This window comes from Bufo gargarizans, chromosome 3, assembly GCF_014858855.1.
Source record: "Bufo gargarizans isolate SCDJY-AF-19 chromosome 3, ASM1485885v1, whole genome shotgun sequence".
Taxonomy (NCBI): domain Eukaryota; kingdom Metazoa; phylum Chordata; class Amphibia; order Anura; family Bufonidae; genus Bufo; species Bufo gargarizans.
The window spans coordinates 42,093,160-42,113,577 of record NC_058082.1 but is presented as its reverse complement, the minus strand read 5'-3'; the positions used below and the strand labels follow the sequence as shown (position 1 = coordinate 42,113,577).

Below are 20,418 nucleotides of genomic sequence, written 5' to 3'. Positions count from 1 at the left end.
ATCCCTGCACCAGCACAGTACACCCCTATCTCTGCACCAGCACAGTACACCCCTATCTCTGCACCAGCACAGTGCACTCCTATCTCTGCACCAGCACAGTGCACCTTATCTCTGCACCACCACAGTACACCCCTATCCCTGCACCAGCACAGTACACTCCTATCCCTGCACCAGCACAGTACACCCCTATCCCTGCACCAGCACAGTACACCCTATCCCTGCACCAGCACAGTACACCCCTATCTCTGCACCAGCACAGTACACTCCTATCCCTGCACCAGCACAGTGCACTCCTATCTCTGCACCAGCACAGTACACACCCTATCCCTGCACCAGCACAGTGCACTCCTATCCCTGCACCAGCACAGTACACCCCTATACCTGCACCAGCACAGTACACCTTATCTCTGCACCAGCACAGTACACCCCTATCCCTGCACCAGCACAGTACACCCCTATCTCTGCACCAGCACAGTACACTCCTATCCCTGCACCAGCACAGTGCACCCCTATCCCTGCACCAGCACAGTACACTCCTATACCTGCACCAGCACAGTACACCCCTATCCCTGCACCAGCACAGTACACTCCTATACCTGCACCAGCACAGTACACCTTATCTCTGCACCAGCACAGTACACCCCTATCCCTGCACCAGCACAGTACACCCTATCCCTGCACCAGCACAGTACACCCCTATCTCTGCACCAGCACAGTACACTCCTATCCCTGCACCAGCACAGTGCACTCCTATCTCTGCACCAGCACAGTACACCCCTATCCCTGCACCAGCACAGTGCACTCCTATCCCTGCACCAGCACAGTACACCCCTATCCCTGCACCAGCACAGTACACCCCTATCTCTGCACCAGCACAGTACACTCCTATCCCTGCACCAGCACAGTGCACTCCTATCCCTGCACCAGCACAGTACACTCCTATCCCTGCACAAGCACAGTGCACTCCTATCCCTGCACCAGCACAGTACACCCCTATCCCTGCACCAGCACAGTGCACTCCTATCCCTGCACCAGCACAGTACACCCCTATCCCTGCACCAGCACAGTACACCCCTATCTCTGCACCAGCACAGTACACTCCTATCCCTGCACCAGCACAGTGCACTCCTATCCCTGCACCAGCACAGTACACTCCTATCCCTGCACCAGCACAGTACACCCCTATCTCTGCACCAGCACAGTGCACCCCTATCCCTGCACCAGCACAGTACACCCCTATCACTGCACCAGCACAGTGCACTCCTATCCCTGCACCAGCACAGTACACCCCTATCCCTGCACCAGCACAGTACACCCCTATCCCTGCACCAGCACAGTACACCCCTATCCCTGCACCAGCACAGTACACCCCTATCCCTGCACCAGCACAGTACACCCCTATCTCTGCACCGGAACATTGCACCCCTATCTCTGCACCGGCACAGTGCACCCCTATCTCTGCACCGGCACAGTGCACCCCTATCTCTGCACCGGCACAGTGCACCCCTATCTCTGCACCGGCACAGTACACCCCTATCCCTGCACAGTACACCCCTATCCCTGCACCAGCACAGTACACCCCTATCCCTGCACCAGCACAGTACACCCCTATCCCTGCACCAGCACAGTACACCCCTATCTCTGCACCAGCACAGTGCACCCCTATCCCTGCACCAGCACAGTACACCCCTATCTCTGCACCAGCACAGTACACTCCTATCCCTGCACCAGCACAGTGCACCCCTATCCCTGCAACAGCACAGTGCACCCCTATCCCTGCACCAGCACAGTACACTCCTATCCCTGCACCAGCACAGTACACTCCTATCCCTGCACCAGCACAGTGCACTCCTATCCCTGCACCAGCACAGTAAACCTTATCTCTGTACCAGCACAGTACACCTTATCTCTGCACCAGCACAGTACACTCCTATCCCTGCACCAGCACAGTACACTCCTTATCTCTGCACCAGCACAGTACACCCCTATCCCTGCACCAGCACAGTGCACCCCTATCCCTGCACCAGCACAGTACACCTTATCTCTGCACCAGCACAGTACACCTTATCTCTGCACCAGCACAGTACACTCCTATCCCTGCACCAGCACAGTACACTCCTTATCTCTGCACCAGCACAGTACACCCCTATACCTGCACCAGCACAGTACACTCCTATACCTGCACCAGCACAGTACACCCCTCTCCCTGCACAGTACACCCCTATCTCTGCACCAGCACAGTACACCCCTATCCCTGCACCAGCACAGTACACCCCTATCCCTGCACCAGCACAGTACACTCCTATCTCTGCACCAGCACAGTACACCCCTATCTCTGCACCAGCACAGTACACGCCTATCCCTGCACCAGCACAGTACACCCCTATCCCTGCACCAGCACAGTGCACTCCTTATCTCTGCACCAGCACAGTACACCCCTATCTCTGCACCAGCACAGTACACCCCTATCTCTGCACCAGCACAGTACACCCCTATACCTGCACCAGCACAGTACACTCCTATACCTGCACCAGCACAGTACACCCCTCTCCCTGCACAGTACACCCCTATCTCTGCACCAGCACAGTACACCCCTATCCCTGCACCAGCACAGTACACCCCTATCCCTGCACCAGCACAGTACACTCCTATCTCTGCACCAGCACAGTACACCCCTATCTCTGCACCAGCACAGTACACGCCTATCCCTGCACCAGCACAGTACACCCCTATCCCTGCACCAGCACAGTGCACTCCTTATCTCTGCACCAGCACAGTACACCCCTATCCCTGCACCAGCACAGTACACCCCTATCTCTGCACCAGCACAGTACACCCCTATCCCTGCACCAGCACAGTACACTCCTATCCCTGCACCAGCACAGTACACCCCTATCCCTGCACCAGCATAGTACACCCCTATCTCTGCACCAGCACAGTACACTCCTATCCCTGCACCAGCACAGTACACCCCTATCTCTGCACCAGCACAGTACACTCCTATCTCTGCACCAGCACAGTACACCCCTATCTCTGCACCAGCACAGTACACCCCTATCCCTGCACCAGCACAGTACACCCCTATCCCTGCACCAGCACAGTACACCCCTATCTCTGCACCAGCACAGTACACGCCTATCCCTGCACCAGCACAGTACACCCCTATACCTGCACCAGCACAGTACACTCCTATCCCTGCACCAGCACAGTACACCCCTATCCCTGCACCAGCACAGTACACTCCTATCCCTGCACCAGCACAGTACACCCCTATACCTGCACCAGCACAGTGCACCCCTATCTCTGCACCGGCACAGTGAACCCCTATCCCTGCACCAGCACAGTACACCCCTATACCTGCACCAGCACAGTACACCCCTATCCCTGCACCAGCACAGTACACTCCTATCTCTGCACCAGCACAGTACACGCCTATCCCTGCACCAGCACAGTACACCCCTATCCCTGCACCAGCACAGTACACTCCTATCCCTGCACCAGCACAGTGCACCCCTATCCCTGCACCGGCACAGTACACTCCTTATCTCTGCACCAGCACAGTACACCCCTATCTCTGCACCAGCACAGTACACCCCTATCCCTGCACCAGCACAGTACACCCCTATCCCTGCACCAGCACAGTACACTCCTATCCCTGCACCAGCACAGTGCACCCCTATCTCTGCACCAGCACAGTACACCTTATCTCTGCACCAGCACAGTGCACCCCTATCCCTGCACCAGCACAGTACACCCCTATCCCTGAACCAGCATAGTACACCCCTATCCCTGCACCAGCACAGTACACCCCTATCTCTGCACCAGCACAGTACACCCCTATCCCTGCACCAGCACAGTACACTCCTATCCCTGCACCAGCACAGTACACCCCTATCCCTGAACCAGCATAGTACACTCCTATCCCTGCACCAGCACAGTACACCCCTATCTCTGCACCAGCACAGTACACCCCTATCTCTGCACAGCACAGTACACCCCTATCCCTGCACCAGCACAGTGCACTCCTATCCCTGCACCAGCACAGTACACCCCTATCTCTGCACCAGCACAGTACACCCCTATCCCTGCACCAGCACAGTACACCCCTATCCCTGCACCAGCACAGTGCACTCCTATCTCTGCACCAGCACAGTACACCCCTATCCCTGCACCAGCACAGTGCACCCCTTATCTCTTCACCAGCACAGTACACTCCTATACCTGCACCAGCACAGTACACCCCTATCCCTGCACCAGCACAGTGCACCCCTATCCCTGCACCAGCACAGTACACTCCTATCCCTGCACCAGCACAGTACACTCCTATCCCTGCACCAGCACAGTGCACCCCTATCCCTGCACCAGCACAGTACACCCCTATCCCTGCACCAGCACAGTACACTCCTATACCTGCACCAGCACAGTACACCTTATCTCTGCACCAGCACAGTACACCCCTATCCCTGCACCAGCACAGTACACCCCTATCTCTGCACCAGCACAGTACACTCCTATCCCTGCACCAGCACAGTGCACTCCTATCTCTGCACCAGCACAGTACACCCCTATCCCTGCACCAGCACAGTGCACTCCTATCCCTGCACCAGCACAGTACACCCCTATACCTGCACCAGCACAGTACACCTTATCTCTGCACCAGCACAGTACACCCCTATCCCTGCACCAGCACAGTACACCCCTATCTCTGCACCAGCACAGTACACTCCTATCCCTGCACCAGCACAGTGCACCCCTATCCCTGCACCAGCACAGTACACTCCTATACCTGCACCAGCACAGTACACCCCTATCCCTGCACCAGCACAGTACACTCCTATACCTGCACCAGCACAGTACACCTTATCTCTGCACCAGCACAGTACACCCCTATCCCTGCACCAGCACAGTACACCCTATCCCTGCACCAGCACAGTACACCCCTATCACTGCACCAGCACAGTACACTCCTATCCCTGCACCAGCACAGTGCACTCCTATCTCTGCACCAGCACAGTACACCCCTATCCCTGCACCAGCACAGTGCACTCCTATCCCTGCACCAGCACAGTACACCCCTATCCCTGCACCAGCACAGTACACCCCTATCACTGCACCAGCACAGTACACTCCTATCCCTGCACCAGCACAGTGCACTCCTATCCCTGCACCAGCACAGTACACTCCTATCCCTGCACCAGCACAGTGCACTCCTATCCCTGCACCAGCACAGTACACCCCTATCCCTGCACCAGCACAGTACACCCCTATCCCTGCACCAGCACAGTACACCCCTATCCCTGCACCAGCACAGTGCACTCCTATCCCTGCACCAGCACAGTACACTCCTATCCCTGCACCAGCACAGTACACCCCTATCTCTGCACCAGCACAGTGCACCCCTCTCCCTGCACCAGCACAGTACACCCCTATCCCTGCACCAGCACAGTGCACTCCTATCCCTGCACCAGCACAGTACACCCCTATCCCTGCACCAGCACAGTACACCCCTATCCCTGCACCAGCACAGTACACCCCTATCCCTGCACCAGCACAGTACACCCCTATCCCTGCACCAGCACAGTACACCCCTATCTCTGCACCAGCACAGTGCACCCCTATCTCTGCACCAGCACAGTACACTCCTATCCCTGCACCAGCACAGTGCACCCCTATCCCTGCACCAGCACAGTACACTCCTATCTCTGCACCAGCACAGTACACCCCTATCCCTGCACCAGCACAGTGCACTCCTATCCCTGCACCAGCACAGTACACCCCTATCCCTGCACCAGCACAGTACACCCCTATCTCTGCACCAGCACAGTACACTCCTATCTCTGCACCAGCACAGTACACCCCTATCCCTGCACCAGCACAGTACACTCCTATCCCTGCACCAGCACAGTACACTCCTATCCCTGCACCAGCACAGTGCACCCCTATCCCTGCACCAGCACAGTACACTCCTATCCCTGCACCAGCACAGTACACCCCTATCCCTGCACCAGCACAGTACACCCCTATCTCTGCACCAGCACAGTGCACCCCTATCCCTGCACCAGCACAGTACACTCCTATCCCTGCACCAGCACAGTACACCCCTATCCCTGCACCAGCACAGTACACTCCTATCCCTGCACCAGCACAGTACACCCCTATCCCTGCACCAGCACAGTACACCCCTATCCCTGCACCAGCACAGTACACCCCTATCCCTGCACCAGCACAGTACACCCCTATCTCTGCACCAGCACAGTACACTCCTATCCCTGCACCAGCACAGTGCACTCCTATCTCTGCACCAGCACAGTACACCCCTATCTCTGCACCAGCACAGTACACCCCTATCCCTGCACCAGCACAGTGCACTCCTATCCCTGCACCAGCACAGTACACCCCTATCCCTGCACCAGCACAGTACACCCCTATCTCTGCACCAGCACAGTACACTCCTATCCCTGCACCAGCACAGTGCACTCCTATCCCTGCACCAGCACAGTACACTCCTATCCCTGCACCAGCACAGTGCACTCCTATCTCTGCACCAGCACAGTACACCCCTATCTCTGCACCAGCACAGTACACCCCTATCCCTGCACCAGCACAGTGCACTCCTATCCCTGCACCAGCACAGTACACCCCTATCCCTGCACCAGCACAGTACACCCCTATCTCTGCACCAGCACAGTACACTCCTATCCCTGCACCAGCACAGTGCACTCCTATCCCTGCACCAGCACAGTACACTCCTATCCCTGCACCAGCACAGTACACCCCTATCCCTGCACCAGCACAGTACACCCCTATCTCTGCACAGCCAGTGCACCCCTATCCCTGCACCAGCACAGTACACTCCTATCCCTGCACCAGCACAGTACACCCCTATCCCTGCACCAGCACAGTACACTCCTATCCCTGCACCAGCACAGTACACCCCTATCCCTGCACCAGCACAGTACACCCCTATCCCTGCACCAGCATAGTACACTCCTATACCTGCACCAGCACAGTGCACTCCTATCTCTGCACCAGCACAGTACACCCCTATCCCTGCACAGTACACCCCTATCCCTGCACCAGCACAGTACACCCTATCTGTGCACCAGCACAGTACACTCCTATCTCTGCACCAGCACAGTGCACCCCTATCCCTGCACCAGCACAGTACACCCTATCTGTGCACCAGCACAGTACACTCCTATCTCTGCACCAGCACAGTACACCCCTATCCCTGCACCAGCACAGTGCACCCCTTATCTCTGCACCAGCACAGTACACCCCTATCCCTGCACCAGCACAGTACACCCCTATCCCTGCACCAGCATAGTACACTCCTATACCTGCACCAGCACAGTACACTCCTATCTCTGCACCAGCACAGTACACCCCTATCCCTGCACCAGCATAGTACACTCCTATACCTGCACCAGCACAGTACACTCCTATCCCTGCACCAGCATAGTACACTCCTATACCTGCACCAGCACAGTACACTCCTATCTCTGCACCAGCACAGTGCACTCCTATACCTGCACCAGCACAGTACACCCCTATACCTGCACCAGCACAGTACACCCTATCTCTGCACCAGCACAGTGCACCCCTATCCCTGCACCAGCACAGTGCACTCCTATCTCTGCACCAGCACAGTACACCCCTATCCCTGCACCAGCACAGTGCACCCCTTATCTCTGCACCAGCACAGTACACCCCTATCCCTGCACCAGCACAGTACACCCCTATCCCTGCACCAGCATAGTACACTCCTATACCTGCACCAGCACAGTACACTCCTATCTCTGCACCAGCACAGTGCACTCCTATACCTGCACCAGCACAGTACACCTTATCTCTGCACCAGCACAGTACACCCTATCCCTGCACCAGCACAGTACACCCCTATCTCTGCACCAGCACAGTACACTCCTATCCCTGCACCAGCACAGTACACTCCTATCCCTGCACCAGCACAGTACACTCCTATCCCTGCACCAGCACAGTACACCCCTATCCCTGCACCAGCACAGTGCACTCCTATCTCTGCACCAGCACAGTACACCTTATCTTTGCACCAGCACAGTGCACCCCTATCTCTGCACCAGCACAGTACACCCCTATCCCTGCACAGTACACCCCTATCTCTGCACCAGCACAGTACACCCCTATCCCTGCACCAGCACAGTACACCCCTATCCCTGCACCAGCATAGTACACTCCTATACCTGCACCAGCACAGTGCACTCCTATCTCTGCACCAGCACAGTACACCCCTATCCCTGCACCAGCACAGTACACCTTATCTCTGCACCAGCACAGTACACCCCTATCCCTGCACCAGCACAGTGCACCCCTATCCCTGCACCAGCACAGTACACCCCTATCCCTGCACCAGCACAGTACACCCCTATCCCTGCATTAGCATAGTACACTCCTATACCTGCACCAGCACAGTACACCCCTATCCCTGCACCAGCACAGTACACCCCTATCTCTGCACCAGCACAGTACACCCCTATCCCTGCACCAGCACAGTACACCCCTATCCCTGCACCAGCACAGTACACCCCTTATCTCTGCACCAGCACAGTGCACCCCTATCCCTGCACCAGCACAGTGCACCCCTATCTCTGCACCAGCACAGTACACTCCTATCCCTGCACCAGCACAGTACACTCCTATCCCTGCACCAGGACAGTACACCCCTATCCCTGCACCAGCATAGTACACTCCTATCCCTGCACCAGCACAGTACACTCCTATCCCTGCACCAGCACAGTACACCCCTATCTCTGCACCAGCACACTGCCCCCTATCCCTGCACCAGCACAGTACACCCTATCTCTGCACCAGCACAGTGCACCCCTATCCCTGCACCAGCACAGTGCACTCCTATCTCTGCACCAGCACAGTACACTCCTATCCCTGCACCAGCACAGTACACTCCTATCCCTGCACCAGGACAGTACACCCCTATCCCTGCACCAGCATAGTACACTCCTATCCCTGCACCAGCACAGTACACTCCTATCCCTGCACCAGCACAGTACACCCCTATCTCTGCACCAGCACTCTGCCCCCTATCCCTGCACCAGCACAGTACACCCTATCTCTGCACCAGCACAGTGCACCCCTATCCCTGCACCAGCACAGTGCACTCCTATCTCTGCACCAGCACAGTACACCCCTATCCCTGCACCAGCACAGTGCACCCCTTATCTCTGCACCAGCACAGTACACCCCTATCCCTGCACCAGCACAGTACACCCCTATCCCTGCACCAGCATAGTACACTCCTATACCTGCACCAGCACAGTACACCTTATCTCTGCACCAGCACAGTACACCCCTACCCCTGCACCAGCACAGTGCACCCCTATCCCTGCACCAGCACAGTACACCCCTATCTCTGCACCAGCACAGTACACCTTATCTCTGCACCAGCACAGTACACCCCTATCCCTGCACCAGCACAGTACACCCCTATCCCTGCACCAGCACAGTGCACCCCTATCCCTGCACCAGCACAGTACACCCCTATCTCTGCACCAGCACAGTGCACTCCTATACCTGCACCAGCACAGTACACTCCTATCTCTGCACCAGCACAGTACACTCCTATCCCTGCACCAGCACAGTACACTCCTATCCCTGCACCAGCACAGTACACCCCTGTCTCTGCACCAGCACAGTACACTCCTATCTCTGCACCAGCACAGTGCACCCCTATCCCTGCACCAGCACAGTACACCCTATCTCTGCACCAGCACAGTGCACCCCTATCCCTGCACCAGCACAGTACACCCCTATCTCTGCACCAGCACAGTACACCCCTATCCCTGCACCAGCACAGTACACCCCTATCCCTGCACCAGCACAGTACACCCCTATCCCTGCACCAGCACAGTGCACCCCTATCCCTGCACCAGCACAGTACACCCCTATCCCTGCACCAGCACAGTACACCCCTATCTCTGCACCAGCACAGTACACCCCTATCCCTGCACCAGCACAGTACACCCCTATCCCTGCACCAGCATAGTACACTCCTATACCTGCACCAGCACAGTACACCTTATCTCTGCACCAGCACAGTACACCCCTACCCCTGCACCAGCACAGTACACCCCTATCCCTGCACCAGCACAGTACACCCCTATCTCTGCACCAGCACAGTACACCCCTATCTCTGCACCAGCACAGTACACTCCTATCTCTGCACCAGCACAGTACACCCCTATCCCTGCACCAGCACAGTACACCCCTATCCCTGCACCAGCACAGTACACCCCTATCCCTGCACCAGCACAGTACACCCCTATCTCTGCACCAGCACAGTACACCCCTATCCCTGCACCAGCACAGTACACCCCTATCCCTGCACCAGCACAGTACACCCCTATCCCTGCACCAGCACAGTGCACCCCTATCCCTGCACCAGCACAGTACACTCCTATCCCTGCACCAGCACAGTACACCCCTATCTCTGCACCAGCACAGTACACTCCTATCTCTGCACCAGCACAGTACACCCCTATCCCTGCACCAGCACAGTACACCCCTATCCCTGCACCAGCACAGTACACCCCTATCCCTGCACCAGCACAGTACACCCCTATCCCTGCACCAGCACAGTGCACCCCTATCCCTGCACCAGCACAGTGCACCCCTATCCCTGCACCAGCACAGTACACCCCTATCCCTGCACCAGCACAGTACACCCCTATCCCTGCACCAGCACAGTACACCCCTATCTCTGCACCAGCACAGTACACTCCTATCTCTGCACCAGCACAGTACACCCCTATCCCTGCACCAGCACAGTACACCCCTATCTCTGCACCAGCACAGTACACCCCTATCCCTGCACCAGCACAGTGCACCCCTATCCCTGCACAGCGGAATAGTATAATTGAAGAAAGTAAAACATGGTGATAATTGAATACTGGGGGTGACCGCGATGCCTCAGATCACCCTGGCATTTTTTTTAGCAGCGGGGAAAGTGTGTTGATTGCCAGTTACGTGACCACCATCATGTCTAATCCTCTTTGGTCAGCCCATGTATGCAATGAACAGGACACATCCATGGCTACACCATTAAACTGTGAGGTATGGGGCAGTGCTTTAACTGTAATATATTATATGTTTGTAGAGTACACGAAACGTAACGTACCGTAAGTTATTAGGCTAAAATGACATCTTCTTCACCTAGGAGCGTGGCTTCCCTTTCCCTGTCAGCGAGCTCTCTGTAAATGTTCACAAACCTCCTCAGCCTCTAAAAAAGTCCATCTGGTGTAAAGCAATACATTCTACATAGAAGGAGGGGGATGAAGCTGCAGGTTATCTTCCAGCATTTCAGTGGACCAGCATGATAGGGAGAAGGGAAGGGGGAAACGGAGAAGACACATCGGATTGGCACAGAGCATACAACACAATGAGAGGGGAAAGAATGTGTAATACCAGACTCAGCCTATGGACTGTGGTGGCGCTGTTTCTAGGAGAAATTCCTACCCAATATTGATACTTTTTTTTTGCATTTCTCCAGGTTTCTCCACTATTTGGAACCATCTATAATTCCATGTACTTTCTGGCTAAAGCAATGAGCAGCGCGTGGAAACAAGGGGCCTGGATATCAGGAGCAAATCTTGTGGAACATACCAAAAACTTGGATTATCCCGGATTTACTCACATGCTCTACACGGATGGGAAGGGGAATGGACTGAGCAGTTTTGTGGTCTTGGACACTGATGGTAAAGTGAATCAACTCTTCCCGACCTACTCGGTGGAGATGTCCTCTAATTTAGTGCGTTTCTTGGGAAAGACTATACGTTTTCCAGGTGGGACTCCTCCGCCTGCGGACTCCAGCTGTTGGTTTGATCCAGACACATTGTGCATTGGAGGTAAGTTGTGAATGGGAGCCCTCGGTCTAACTAAAAAAGGCTACCCCTGGGGAGGACCGTTTACGGGCTCCAGGGGGAAATTAAGGCAAGGAAAACTAGGGCCATGAATGTTCCTGCTACTACAGGTATAGGAGTAATGGACAATGCCTTAAAGGCTAAGGACATCTTCAGGGCAATTTTTTTATGATTGCATATTGATTTTGGGCTAAAAATAATTTTTACAGTTGGCCTTTATCAAAAATGTTCAGCTGGTTTTGAGATACTTCTCAGTCCTGTCAGCTGAGGGCTCATGTGAAGCCTTATCTCTGACCTCCATATTCTTATCAGTTTAACTATAATGAGCGTTTATGAGGTCAGGAGAAAAAAACAAGAGAGGGACATTGGAGAGACCTCAGGTTATAGAAAGAGAGCGCCGACTAGTAATCACTGGAGCGTGTTGCACTGAGGGTGCAGCAGCCTTTTGTGGCTTATATGATGAAGGTGCAATCTCCACAAGACTGGCTGCTGGATAGACACACAGGTACGAAGGAGAAGAATGGGGACTTCAAGGTGCGGCGCGACCTCCAGATGATAGGATACAGTTCGGGTTCAGGAGATATTTATTAGTTAACTTGCAATGCGCTTAAGTTCTGGATTGGACCCTTCCTCAGGCAGGTATGTTATTGGGTCCGATCCGGCAGCGAAAAATGTTGCAAGTTACCGTACCTCCTAAAACATCTCCAACTTCTCACTTTGAAGTCCCCATTCTTCTTCGTACCTATGAGGTCAAGAGGGGAGCAAAAAGGCTTCACATGAGAAGTTAGCTGACAGAACTCAGGAGGGACAGTCTGATTTATTAACATGTATCACAAAAATAAAGACCAAGAGAAAAAATTACTTTAAGCCCAAAATTAGTAAAATGCAATCATAAAAAATAGCCCCCAGATCAATACATTCAGTTAGACCCCATACCAGACCTCTAACTTATAAAACCCCAGACCAGAACCCTAAATTCATTCAGATCTCAAACCAGGCTGCTAAATTATGTGACCCAATGTCAGACCCCAAAATTTTAGACCAAAGACAAGATCACAAAATTATCAGACCCCAGAACAGAGCCCTTCTTATCAGGCTTCAGACCAAACCCTTTATTATCAGGCCCAAAACCAGACCCCTAAATTCTTTTAGATCACAGCCAATACATTTTCAGACCCCAGACCAGAATGAATTATATGACCCCACACCAGACCCTCAATTTAGCAGGCCCCAGGCCTGATGTGTGTAATAGTCAAGGTCTTGAAAGCAAGCTGGAAGTCCAGTGGTTGTCACAATCCAGATGACCGGAGTTTCCTGAAGCAAGGTGTCAGTCAGGTAACTGCTCAAGTTCTCTAACAGATGAATGGTAATAGTTGTAGAGGCCGAGGCGTAGTCAGGTAACAGTCCAAGTTCAGTAACAGATAAGAGCAACACTTTATAGAAAGCTCAGGAGTAGTGTTGAGCGAACTTCTGTTTTAAGTTCGGCGTCTAAAGTTCGGCTTCCGGTTAGCGGAGAATCCGACATGGATTCCGAATTCCGTTGTGGTCCGTGGTAGCGGAATCAATATTCGGCCATTATTGATTCCGCTACCACGGACCACAACGGTATTCGGAATCCATGTCGGGATTCTCCGCTAACCGGAAGCCGAACTTTAGACGCCGAACTTAAAACAGAAGTTCGCTCAACACTACTCAGGAGCAGTAGGTGGACTTAGAGACTGGAAGCACCATAATCTAGTAAGGAGGGAATGGCAAGGCCTGACTTAAATAGGAAGTCCAAGGGTGGAACTAATTAGATAAACAAGGCAAGAATATCAAGGAGCTAGAAACTATCCATCAGATTTAGGAAAGGAGAGGTCCAGAATCACTGGTAGTTCAGGGAGAAGACCTACTGCCAGGGATGCAGGAGGTTCTGGGTCCAAAGCCTGACACCTAAATTATTATTCCCCAGACCAGAACCTGTCCTGGCTCATAGAGGGAGGCCCTGCAATAGGTATAACACAGTTATCAGTTCTAACCAGATATTGAGTTTTTAAAGGGAATGTAGCATCTATATATTTTTGGTACTAATTAATACCACATACTAATACATATTCATTTGTTTCCAATATGTCTTTATTATTCTATTTTCTGTGCATAAACAGCAGTTCAGAGATTTGCTTTACAGCAACCACATAGACCATAGAAGACTGTAGACTGGAAACGATCCTCTGACATTTGTGAGAGAGGTCATTTTTCAGAGAGTGGAAGTAGATAAGCTCTGGCTATCACCTATTGTAAACTGTAGATCTTGTGTTACATGTACAGTATATAGTGTGGGGATTCGCTCTGGTAGTTGGAATAAGCGGGTGCAGTACAGCGGCAAAGTACAAGTTCGTAATTCAAATATCCGTGTTTATTCACACATAAAGTCAAACAAAATACACTTTGCAGGGTTGGTGTTTGTTCACACCGAGTAGAAAGTTTGTGCATAACAAAAAAAATCACCTCGTCGGCGGTTCTGCCTCGAGCAGTCCAAATGCAGGCTTTAGGTGGCCTGCTCTCCCAACACACGGGTCTCAGCTTTTCAGCCTTGCACAGAGCTCAGTTCCCACACCAGCGATTGCCAGTAATCACTCTCAGCTGACACTGCCGGCTGTTTTTTTTTATAGGCCAGTCAAGACCCGGCCTGGAATGTGGGGAGTAGTCACCCTCCCAGCACTTTGACTACTCCCAGTAAGAGCCGTCCCGGATCAGCTATACAGCCATACTAAAATAGCAAAGTGTCAATCAGCATTAGCTGCTACTGACATCTGAAAATACCGGACCCTTGCGCCTTCCTACATACCTCCCCCTTTGTTCAACCCTAAGGGGGTGAACACTTGCAAGACAGTGTACCCGGGACAGGGCATCCACGTTTCCCTGCAAGCGGCCTGCCCTATGTTCCACTGAGAACTTGAAGTTCTGTAATGACAAGAACCATCTGGTGACCTGGGCATTCCTCTCTTTGGCCTGGTGCATCCACTAGAGAGGGGAGCGGTCAGTCACCAGACGGAACTTTCTCCCCAACAGATAATAGTGGAGAGACTCGGGTGCCCATTTGATGGCCAGGCACTCACTCTCCAATATACTGTACCTAGTCTTGGCTGAGGTGAGTTTGCGGCTCAGGAAAAAAACGGGATGTTCCTCCCCATTTCCTGAGAGAGTACAGCTCTGAGACCTACTTCAGAGGCATCGGTCTGTACCACAAACTCCCTCTTGAAGTCGGGTGTCACCAAAACCGGGGACCCACACAGGGCAGACTTCAACGTGGAAAAAGACTGTGCCGCCTGGTCATTCCAGCGGACCATCACGGTCTCCCGTCTAGTGTTGGCCGAACACTAGTTCGACTCGAGCATCGCTATGCTCGCCACATTGCGGAGTTCGGCCGAACACCGCTTCTGCTCGAGTCAGTGTATTTAAATGTAATTAAGCATCTATTTCTAAAAAAAGTTTCTGCTGAAATTTGAACTCCCAACCCCTTGTACGTTAGAGGCAAGTACCTTATCCACTCAGCTAAAAAGCTGAATGCTAAACTTTGCCAGAAAAAACGCATAGAAGTTTCTGATGTACTGAGTATTCGAAATCCCAACCTTGTACATTAGAGGCAAGAACATTAACCACTAGACTATACAGCTACATGTTAACCTGCACAGAAATATTAAATAAGTCTTCTGCTGAATAGGAATACTCACTACATAAGAAACTACAGTTGAGCATTCAGCTTTATAGCTGAGTGGATAAGGTCCTTGCCTCTAATGTACAAGAGGTTGGGAGTTCAAATCCCAGCAGAAACTTTTCAGAAATTAGATTTAAATACTCCATATATGGATATAGCAAGGGCCCTGTCAATGGAGCCGCTAAAGTGGCAAAATGGGGAACGAACCTTATATAATAACCCACCATTCCCTGGAACGATTTTACTTGCCTCATGGTGACCGGTCGTGGCCAATTCCGAATCGCCTCCATTTTATTTACCTAGGGTTTGATAATTCTACGTCACGGTACTTAGTCTCCTCTCACCCTATCGTGCATTTCTTTGGGTTATCGGTCAGTCCAGCCTTTCTAAGAGAGTCCACTACAGCCTGCACTTTGGGTAGATGACTTTCCCAGTCGGTACTGTGAATGATGTTATCGTTCAGGTAAGGCTACTTTCACACTTGCGTTTTGGCTTTCTGTTCGTGAGATCCGTTCAGGGCTCTAACAAGCGGTCCAAAACGGATCAGTTTTGCCCTAATGCATTCTGAATGGAAAAGGATCCGCTCAGAATGCATCAGTTCAGTCTCTATTCCTGCCTGCAGCGTTTTGGTGTCCGTCTGATGAACTGAGCCAAACGGATCCGTCCTGGCACACAATGTAAGTCAATGGGGACGGATCCGTTTTCACTGACACAATCTGACACAATAGACTTTCAATGGTGTTTAAGACGGATCCGTCTTGGCTATGTTAAAGATATTACATACGGATCCGTTCTGAATGGATGCAGACGGTTATATTATCTGAACATATCCGTCCATGACGGATGCACACAAAACGCGAGTGTGAAAGTGGCCTAAGCCGACGCTTACCGACTATGTGGATGAAGTACAATGTCCATGAGTCGTTGGAACGTGGCGGGACGCCATGCAGACCAAAGGGTAAGACCTTATATTGATACAGCCCCTCATGGGTGACAAAGGCAGTTTTCTCTTTGGCAGCCTCCATTAAGGGCACCTGCCAGTAACCTTCGTGAGGTCCAAAACAGAAAAATACCGGGCTTGGCCAAACTTCTCGATAAGCTCATCTACCCGGGGCATGGGATATGCATCGAACTTAGAGATTTCATTTACTTTGCGAAAATCATTACAGAACCGTAACATTACATCCGACTTGGGTATCAATTCTATCAGACTGGCCCATTCACTTTTGGACTCGTCAATGACGTCTAGCTGCAGCATTAGCTGCACTTCCTCCGCAATGGCTTGTCGCTGAGCCTCGGGTACGGTTTTAACCCTCAGGCAAATGTCATGCCGGATTATGGAAGTGCGTCCAGGGAGGTCCAAGAACACATCCATGTTCCGACTAATGAACTCCCTGGTCTCCTGAGCCTGTTTAGAGAAGAGGCTGTGGCAATTTTTACTGTGGCAGCCGCTTCTCTTGCATGAGACCGAGGAGCCTGAACCTTTTCTCCTACAAAACCTGGCCAGGGGCTGTCTTCAGTAGAGGACTCCCCATCTTTCCATGGTTTTAGTAAATTCACTTGATACACCTGCTCCGTTTTTTGCCGCCCACGGATGATGTACCTTGTAGTTTACATCTCCCACTTTCTCAAGTACCTCATAGGGCCCCTGCCACCTAGCTAGGAAATTACTATATAGTCTATAGTTGGTACCAGCACAAATACCCGATCACCCGGGTTAGAGGTCCGGAGCCGAGCCTGCCAGTTATAGACACTACTCTGGGCTCTCTGCGCTGCCTCCATATGCTCCCTAACCAGAGGTAACACTGTTTCCATCCGTCCTTGCATCTGGGTGACGTACTCAACAACACTTTTGTGTGGTGTGGGTTGTTGTTCCCACGCCTCTTTGGCCACGTCCAACAGACCGCGAGGGTGTCTGCCATATAGCAGTTCGAAAGGAGAGAACCCAGTAGAGGCCTGGGGCACCTCTCGCACTGCAAACATGAGATAGGGCAGAAGAAGGTCCCAGTCCCTCCCATCCTTAGACACCGCTCTTTTTAACATGTTTTTTAATGTTTGATTAAATCTCTCTACCAGGCCATCCGTTTGCGGATGATACACGCATGTCTGTGGAGCAACTTACAGAGTTCCCTCATGACCTTGGACATAAAAGGGGTCCCTTGGTCGGTCAGAACCTCTTTAGGTAGTCCCACTTGGGAAAACATCTCCATTAACTCCTTAGCTTCAAGTTTGGCTGATGTATGTCGCAGTGGCACCGCCTCCGGGCACCGAGTGGCATAGTCGAGGATGACCAAGATGTGTTGGTGCCCTATAGCGGACTTCGGTACTGGGCCTATGAGATCCATAGTGATTCGCTCGAACGGGACCTCGATAATCGGGAGAGGGACCAGGGGACTCCGGAAATGTGGCTGGGAGCTATTTATCTGGCAGGTTGGGCAAGACTTGCAATACTCTTCCACCTCTCTGAACACACTGGGTCAGTAAAACCGCTATAGGATCCGGTCCTGCATTTTCTGCCACCCCAAGTGACCCCCAAGAACATGTTGGTGGGCAAGCTCCAATACGAGCTTGCGATACGCCTTGGGCACCACAAGCTGTTCAGTATGCTCAGCACGTAGTTGGTTTACCTGATACAGCATTTCCTGGTTAACGATGTCGTGCGGTTCCGAAATTTTCACCGGAGACATTGAGGTCTGCCAATTCAGGACTCGGCGGCAAGTCCTCAACGTCTCCTACCAACACACACAGCAGGGTTGTCTCCCCCTCTTCTACTGAAGTGGCGGTCACCCCTACCGCTGGCTCTTTGGCCTCGGGTTCTTAGGGTTTTGGTCTCCCGCCCGAGCCAGGCCACTCAACAACTCTCACAGCCTGCCACAGGGCCGAGAAGCCCGGAAAGTCTCTCCCTATTATTAGTTCATAAGGTAAAGTGGTGGCAACGGCCACCTCGTGGGTCCGCTTGCCGCCTGCCGTGGATAGAGACACCAGGGCGGTGGGATAGTCCTTTAAATCTCCATGAATGCACACAACCCCAATTTTTCGGCCAGTATACTCGTTGGGCCGCACCAGGGTAGCTCTTACCAGGGACACCTGAGTCCAACAAAGCCACTACCAGAGTGTCTCCCACTTCTACCTGGCACAGATGGTTATTGTCTATAGTCTCTGGGATACCTGATGCACACAGCTTCCTGGCGTACAACGAGTTGCGGTATTCATAGTTAGTCTCCATGGGTTCGCCCCGATGGGGACAGTCGGCCCTTATTTGGCCAGGCTCCTGACACCAACAGCATACCATTGGAGCCGTGTCTACGGGGGTTACACCCTGGGCGGGCTTGGTTGGCACAAGTCTCTGGGTCTGGGATGGAGATTGCTGGGGTTTGGCTGCCCCCCTCCGAAACAAACCCCCTTTCAAATTCCTGGTAGCCTCATAGCGTGTCACGGTGGGGAGTGGAGAAAACCCCCCACCGTACGATGACTGGGGGATAATGAAAGCAACTAGGCCTGAACACAAGGATAAGGGAGCAGGCCACCTCCTAATGCATCCCTATACCTAGCCCTAACTCCTCACAGTATGAGCAGACCTGGATGGTAGGACGGCTCATACCCTGGATACCTAATATCCTGAGTCGCCCTCAAAATCACTCACTTAGGAGCAGGGGAGAAATGACCTGTTCATCCACAACACGGAGGAACAGGCGTCTCTAAAGGCCTAGAAGCAGGGAAAGGAAAAGACCATATGCAGCAATAGAATCGGCAGGTAAGAAAACAAGACAACACACCTACCTGCCGCTGCCACCACAACTGGAACCCGTGAATACGTACCGGAGCCCTAACACCAAACAGAACACCATACCAGCAACTCACACAGGAATCCAGCACACCAGACTCCGCCAGGACCCCCATGCCGCAAGGTGCATGGCAGCCCCAGGCGGCACTGCATACAGGCTTGTGGTTCAATTACAACACACCAAATCATAACCCCACAGAAAACATACAACACATGTAAGGTAGGGGAACATGGAGGATAGAATAAGAAGACCTCGCTGGAGACATCGATGTCCCACTAGGAGGCCCTTTCTCTGGGAGATGGAACATGAAGACCAGGAGCATAACTCCAACACACACCATGGCTGGAGTACCACTGACTCCTGGCCTCTAGCCACAGGTAAGAAGAACCACCTAGTGACCACGCCCAACAAGGTGGTTAACCCCTCCAGCACTGGACAGAGGAGGAAATAACTCAAAGGGGAAGTGCACACACCAGCAAAAAAAGCTACACGTTGCCGCAGGCAACAACATGCAAGGCGACCATGTCACGGCACACACCACAAAGGCCGTGACACTGCCCCCGCATGCTGAAACAGCAAAACGTTGCCACAGGCAACAGCAAGTGTGGCATAAGTGTCACAGCGCACTCCAAAGGCCGTCAGATTGCAGCACGTCAGATTGCAGCCATTTTTGCAAAAGGTGTAATAGGGTATAATACTGGGGCCTCGCGGGCTCAGCCGGGTTAAACCCCCACTGATGCACCCATTGGGCCCGGATTAATACATTCACCCCCAGTCTCGCCATGATCTCACCCTTAACTGTCGGGTAATCAGCCGCTTGATCATCCGGTAAGTCAAAATATACCTGCTGGGGTCCAGACGCCAGGAACTGAGCGATGACCTCAGCCCATTGCTCCCGGGGTAGCTTCTCTCTCACGGCTACCTTCTCAAAGATCGTCAAATAGGTCTCGACGTCATCTGCGGGGGTCATCTTGGGGATTGCCGCATGGACCGCTTTCCGGGCATCGTGGATGCTCTGGGATGC

At 52.8% G+C, this 20,418-nt stretch overlaps 1 protein-coding gene across 1 annotated transcript in view; it reads left to right on the top strand.

Moving 5' to 3' along the window:
• Nucleotides 1-20,418, top strand: part of LOC122931345 (retinal guanylyl cyclase 2-like) — a 77,209-nt gene that overhangs the window by 17,718 nt on the left and 39,073 nt on the right. The window contains exon 4 of the mRNA XM_044285411.1: nucleotides 11,543-11,897. Within this exon, the coding sequence (XP_044141346.1) occupies nucleotides 11,543-11,897 (355 nt within the window). The remainder of the gene's footprint in view (nucleotides 1-11,542; nucleotides 11,898-20,418) is intronic.